The 6,610-nt window shown below is 39.8% G+C and overlaps 1 protein-coding gene across 1 annotated transcript; it reads left to right on the top strand.

Moving 5' to 3' along the window:
- Nucleotides 1-4,497: 4,497 nt before the first annotated feature.
- Nucleotides 4,498-5,520, top strand: LOC115920266 (NFX1-type zinc finger-containing protein 1-like). Its single transcript, XM_030975692.1, has one exon. It carries the CDS (start codon nucleotides 4,498-4,500, stop codon nucleotides 5,518-5,520), a length of 1,023 nt encoding a protein of 340 aa, XP_030831552.1.
- The last annotated feature ends 1,090 nt before the right edge of the window (nucleotides 5,521-6,610 follow it).

Raw genomic sequence — 6,610 nt, 5'->3', positions numbered from 1 at the left:
CTGACTTCAGTCTGCTACTTATATCCCTCCACTGGCTTCCCATACCAGAAATAATTCTCTTCAAAATACTATTATTTGTTTTTAAAGCCTTCCAAACCAGACGCCAAAATAATTATATTACAGATTGCTTTACTCATAACCCATCTCGCACTAATCTTCGCTCTTCTCGAGACCCATTTCTGCTTACCATTCATAGGACCCTTAGCAAAGCAGGCGATTGAACATTCAGTATAACTGCATCCAAAGAATGGAATATCCCCTCTTTGATTAAAGCAGCAAATTACACATACCAATTTAAGAAATTCTTGAAAACATACCTCTTCCCTAAATAATTAATTTAAGCCGTTTTCCCTTCCCAATCCATTTCAAACATTGTGTATGTACCTTTTCCGATGAAATTTAGTTGTATGTTATGTATGATTATTTTGAGTGAACGCTGTAATATAGTGTACTATGGGGAGCGTACCAAATACAAGTTATTATTATTATTAGCAATCTTACCAAAAATGGTTGATGATAACGTAACTTTTACCTGCCAGTGGAAGAAGCGGTATGGTCTTCACCAATCTCCTCTATTTTGGCCAAATATACTTTCTCTTTGTTCCTGCATCTTGAGGAGTGAACACGTACTCAAGATCTTCTCAACAAATATTTATATTTCACCTTTCACCTATGCAGGCAGGATCGCTTTCGCCCGGTCGTCATGGCGATCACTCGCTGTTAAATATGAGACCATCCCTCATAAATATGTTTCTGTAATACTTGTTATTGTTAGAGTTATTGTGAGGATACAGTATAGTAGTCCATTCTGAGTAATGGAAGGATTGATAAGATAATGTAAGCATTGTGATCTTTGTTGTAAATATTGTAAATATCTTTTAGTTGTGTTTGATTTAGTTCTTTTGATAAAGGGAGCCAATTATATATCCTTTACATAACAACTCTCCTTTTATTATTTTTTTGTGTACTATATCGTAGGTACCCCAGTTAGGGTTATGTGTTCAGTGTGATGCTACATAAGTATAACTGGTGGTGTGTCGGATCGAGTGAATAAACACTGTAACATTAAACAAACTGCTTTAATGAAACGTAGCCTTACTTGTGATGATTGTATAGGATTTCATTGACATGTTGGAGTAGCTTTACTAAATTCTTCTGCCAATAAATTAATCAATTTACTAAATTTTCCGCTGCATTAATATGTGCTAATTTTTTTTTACACCGATCCACCCCACCCTAAGGTGCTCGATGCTACATCATTTTTCAATACATGCATATCGTGCAAGTTTTTTTTTCAGAACTGCCACAGTACTGAATTTTATTCTCATTGAAAGTTGTTTGTGCTATTAAAAATTGTTATGAAACTATTCGTTATTTATAGCAAGATGGCCGGAAGGAAAGCATGCGGTTCCTGGTTTCCCCAGGCACCCTGGTCGGTACACAATCGTCTATGAAAATATCTAGTCATATTTTGTTAGTTCCATTGCATGTTCATACTTGACATGTAATGAAAGTGCCAGACGAATAAAAAAAACAAATTAGTGAATGAATTTTTTGATAAAAGGATAAGTGATAATAATAGTAATAATAATGATAACTATACAATGATGATCATACAAATAATAATGATTTAAATAATGATTATAAGATTAATAATAAAAGGAATAATTTGTTGTGTCATAATCTAGTGGATACGTCATCGGACTGTAGATCAAATGGTTCACGGTTCGATACACGCCAAGGTACTGATGTCCTTTGGCAAAACTTTAATCTATATGTGTCACTCTCCACCCAAGGGTAGAATGGTAACTTGGTAGGATGCGAACGTTTATGTGGTTTGATGAGCAAGTGTGCGCTTCAATAATGAACTCCAAAAGGTCTCAATTTGTTTGAAGAGCATTTAATTATCTCTAAATATTCAAAAACTAATTTTATAAGTTTTCATGGACCACATGGATGCATCGATTTAACAAACAATAATTTTGTTAATGGACTCCCTTCATCAAGAAAGGAATACGTCCCTTAAATGACAATAACTCGTGAAATATTGGCTGTTCCTCTGCAATTGTTATTAAACTCTAATGCAATAATTCTTATCTCATGCAAAACCTGAATTAAAAAAATGATTCTTACTTTCGGATCCATTCATTTCATTCTCTTCATTTGAACTATAATCCAATTCAATCCTTCCATTTTCAGACACTTTACAGATGCTTCCGAATGATGCAATGTGATATTGCATGACATGAACAATGGCGGAGAAGGCTTTGAACGATAAAACCAACCTCCAATCGAGAGGTCCATACCAGGGTGGTGACAACAATCGTGTACCAGGTCCCACGAAAAAATCGAATGCCAGCAGTGTGTCCAAGGTTCATGAAGATAAAAGCGTGCGACCTAAGGAGAAGGTGGACAACTGGAAGATTTCGAAGAGCAGTTCACCCGGAAAGACCCATTACAACGGTCCGAAAGACATTGCTGGCCACTTTGGAAAGAGGCAAGACGGAAGACATCAACATGGGCAGGGAGGCCAAAGGCAGCAAAGTGGAAGCAGGGTAGGAGGAAGGCCATACTCTTCAAAAACACCATCCAAAACTGGGTCAAGAGGAAGGGCAGTAGAGGTTGAAGGTTGCGGAACCAGCGTCGGTACGAATCATCAGCCTTCTCAACGTGGCAGTCGCTTGTAAGTTTTTCTCATTCACACCATTGTCAGTGACCTCTGTGAACACGGACGGGTCGATTTTAAGTAAAATATTCTGCTAAAAATATTTCTACCTTACAAATGCAATTTCGTTTCACCATATCTATAATGTATTTTTTTCTTGTTTGGGGGGGGGGGGAAGGGGACGTTCAGCGTCTTTTTTGAAAAAAGTGTGAAACATCTTAAATGTCTCTTTAAAAAAAGACTCTCTTCGGAGGACTAATTTTTATAGAAAAATTGTCTTTGCAACTGTAGTTTGAACCAATGGAACCTTTTAAACAGTGATGTCAGATCTATCTTTACAGAATACATCTCTATAGAGACGAAATCAATGACTGGATAGACAGGTCTTTAATAGAAGCTTTACACATTTAATATGCAGCTATAAAGTTAAACTGTCATGATCACATTTTCTTGAACTAAATAAATCATCATACGATATAGTAGCAATGATATCATTACGTCATATTTCTGCTCAAGAGAGTAGACGAATTTATAAATATCGTTCTGACAAATGTTAATGTCTGAATACTATACAAGTAAAGGAAAGAGGCGTACATTAACAAGAAAATGGCGAACGGAATGGGTTATAAAATACCTGTGTTATAAATATAAATGTATTTTTTTGCTAGATTGTGTATCTTGATCAAAAGTCTTATTACTTGTTACCATTATTAGTCTTTATTTTGTTCTTGTTTTTTAAATTTATGTATTGTACTTTTTTTACCAAATTGTCTTTGTCTACAAGTATTTGTGTTCAACTAACTTTTAGACGTAGACAAAGCTTTTGTGACTTGTTTCCAGCAAAATACTGCATAGGTTCTCCACTTACATTATTTATTTTCTTTTCTATTATTTCCCTCCAATTTTTAACCCATCTATTAGAGTATTTCCCCCAGGATCAAAGGACAAGCGCATGTTTCGACCTATCAGCTTACAGTTCTTAAACCAGCTCCTTCGGATGGAGCCTTCAGAGGCAGCAATTCAACTTGGTTCATTGAAGGGAAGTTTTATGGCAGGACTTGAAGATGAGAACATGGATGCCAATAAACAGCGCTTATTTTGGGATGTTCTTGCCCATATTTTTGACAATGTTGGTGTAGCCAGTACTGTCATTATGCTACTTACGGTGGCCGTTGACTCTAGACTCCTTAACACACACCTACCACTTCGTCTGATCCATCTGAGGGAGAGGGCACACCAAGGAGGTACACGCGAGTGTCTAGGTTTTATCGCTGTACTCGTCACAGTATTTGAATCGATGATCTCCTGCATACCCAGCCGGGCTGCAGAAATCAAGGTACCCTTGGTTCTCATGACAGACGTCGTGAACGCAATGGATGAAGAATTGACACAGGACGTCAAGCCCTCTCTCGTTGCTCTAGTGCAGTATATTGAGTCTGTTGAGCGGAGAAAGAGTTCACGCGCCAGAAGCATCGGAATGCTTCATCTAAACCACCGCCAGATGACTTCCGACAGCAAAGTATTCTTCCAACTTATCAAGAGCTCACACCAACTTATCGACCATACTTGAGGCCTCATATAGTTAATGGAGCTTACCCGAACGCGGATCATTACTTTGACGTGCACTTCAGGCTCATGAAAGAGGATTTCATCCAGCCTCTAAGAAGTGGTTTGGGGGAATACCTTCACAACAAGCAAGCTCGTCCAGAGAATAGGGTTAAGGTCAATGATATTCGGGTCTATGAGAACGTGGAACTGGTCGAACCCAAAACGGACATTCCGGTGTTTCCTATTTGATGTCATTCAAGAGGCTACATCATGTCAGATGGGAAATGTCGAAGCGTTTGATTTATGGCTCACTAGTCCTATTGTCGGAAGATGAATTCAAGACCTACATTCCAGCCACTGTAGCAAACAGCGAAGCAAAGCAACTTGCACGTGGATTGGTTGACCTACGCCCTATAGATACAGGAATGTCATCTATTGTTGACAAAACATTTGTCATGGTGGAATCAACAGTTTTCTTCGAGGCATATCGACATGTCTTGGTCGGCCTACAACGGGTAAGCCCTGCAACCTTTCCAATGGCAGAGCATATTCTTGACCTTAAGCCCGACATTAAACCCCCAACCTACCTAATGCAACTGAGCCATCCCAAACTTGACGTGTCAAACCTAATGGTTGACCGAAACCAGAGGAACAACGCTCGTGACATCTCTATGACTAAACTTCAGAAGGCTGCATCTCGAGTCCAATCCCAGCACAAACGTAGTCCGAAAAAACACGAAATTGACACCCCCTTTCCCATATCAGTTCTGAATGGTGATGCCTGGCCTGCAGCTGAAGAAACAAATCTGAATCCATCTCAGCTAGAAGCAGTAAAAGCAGCACTCACACAGGAACTGTCCCTGATTCAAGGACCTCCTGGGACGGGAAAAACGTATATCGGATTGAAAATTGTGGAAACACTTCTCAAGAACATGCATTGCTGGTCAGATGAAGAAACAGGTCCTATCCTATTGGTATGCTACACAAACCATGCTTTGGATCAATTTCTACTCGGTATCATGAAATTTCAGGATACAGGCATCATTAGAGTTGGAAGCCGAAGCAAATGCATAGAACTGGAACAGCACAATCTAAAGCAAGTCATTCGAAAGCAACGTTTCAAGAAGGATATGAGCAATAAGTACATCAAACGCCGTGCTGGGAATGTCAGACAAGAAACTACCTTTGCAAAGGAGGCTCTTGAGGGCTTCCAAACCAGAATCCAGTTGAGTTCCCAGGGTATTCTGAGAGAGACGGAATACAAGCGCTTTCATATTATGTCTGACGAACACTTCAACAGTATGTGAGGATAGAGAGACTGGGGCATGTCGATTCATGGATGATAGAATGGCTTGTTCCTGATGATGAGATTGTGAAGGACTTTGCTCAAAATCACAATGAAGCGATCACATGTGACAACAAAAACGAGGAAAGTAAAGGAAACGACACTCAGGAAGTTGAAACAACGGTAGAAAGTATCGAAGTGGAGAATGAACGAAAATTGATCGAGGCACAGCGAGTGATCGATGATGATCTAGAAGATGATGAAATTCCTGAAGTGGAGGTTGTTAAGAACCAGTTTCCGCTAGCAGTTTATTTCAACGATCTCATGTCATCGGTTCACATGAACAGGAGACAGAAGAGCTTTCTTAGGGAAAAGTTTTCCATGCAAAAGAAAATGCACGAGAATCAAGTTTCAAACGTTAGGGACGTTTGGCGGCTTGATATTCACCAACGTTGGGGCTTGTACCATTACTGGTTAAGCGAGTATATGGCGCTACTCGAAGCAGAGATCCCAGTACTCCAGAATGAGTACACTCAATTATGTGCCGAGCTGCGAGAAACGAATGACCACGAGAAATGCTTGGTATTGCAACAAGCTACAATAGTTGGTATGACCACTACAAGGGCCGCTAGTGAGCGCGAAGTGCTACAAAGAGTTAAACCAAAGATCATCATTGTTGAGGAAGCCGCAGAAGTGCTAGAGTCACACATTATCACATCGCTACATTCTTCCTGTCAGCAGCTAATCCTGATTGGTGATCATCAGCAACTCCGCCCAAAGCCACATGTTTACCAACTAGCAACGAGATTTCACCTCGATGTGTCCATGTTTGAACGACTGGTAAAGAATGGATTCCCCTTCAAGAAACTCAAGCAGCAGCATCGTATGAGGCCTGAAATATCATCATTGATGAGAGAACACTTCTACCCAGAGCTGGAAGACAACGAATCAGTGTATACGTACATAGACGTAAAAGGAGTGGAGAAAAACGTCTTCTTCCTCGATCACACTAACGGAGAGGGACATGTAGGCGAGACAATGAGTCATTACAACCTCCATGAAGTTGACTTCACGGTGGCATTGTGTAAGTACCTTCTGAACCAGGGTTACGA

The sequence above is a fragment of the Strongylocentrotus purpuratus genome, unplaced genomic scaffold, assembly GCF_000002235.5.
Source record: "Strongylocentrotus purpuratus isolate Spur 01 unplaced genomic scaffold, Spur_5.0 spur5_scaffold_8, whole genome shotgun sequence".
Classification (NCBI taxonomy): domain Eukaryota; kingdom Metazoa; phylum Echinodermata; class Echinoidea; order Camarodonta; family Strongylocentrotidae; genus Strongylocentrotus; species Strongylocentrotus purpuratus.
This window is presented reverse-complemented; position numbering and strand designations above follow the sequence as displayed.

What these genes read in the sequence shown, in the direction of transcription:
- LOC115920266 (XM_030975692.1), top strand. Translation starts at nt 4,498, where the DNA reads ATGTCGAAGCGTTTGATTTATGGCTCACTAGTCCTATTGTCGGAAGAT.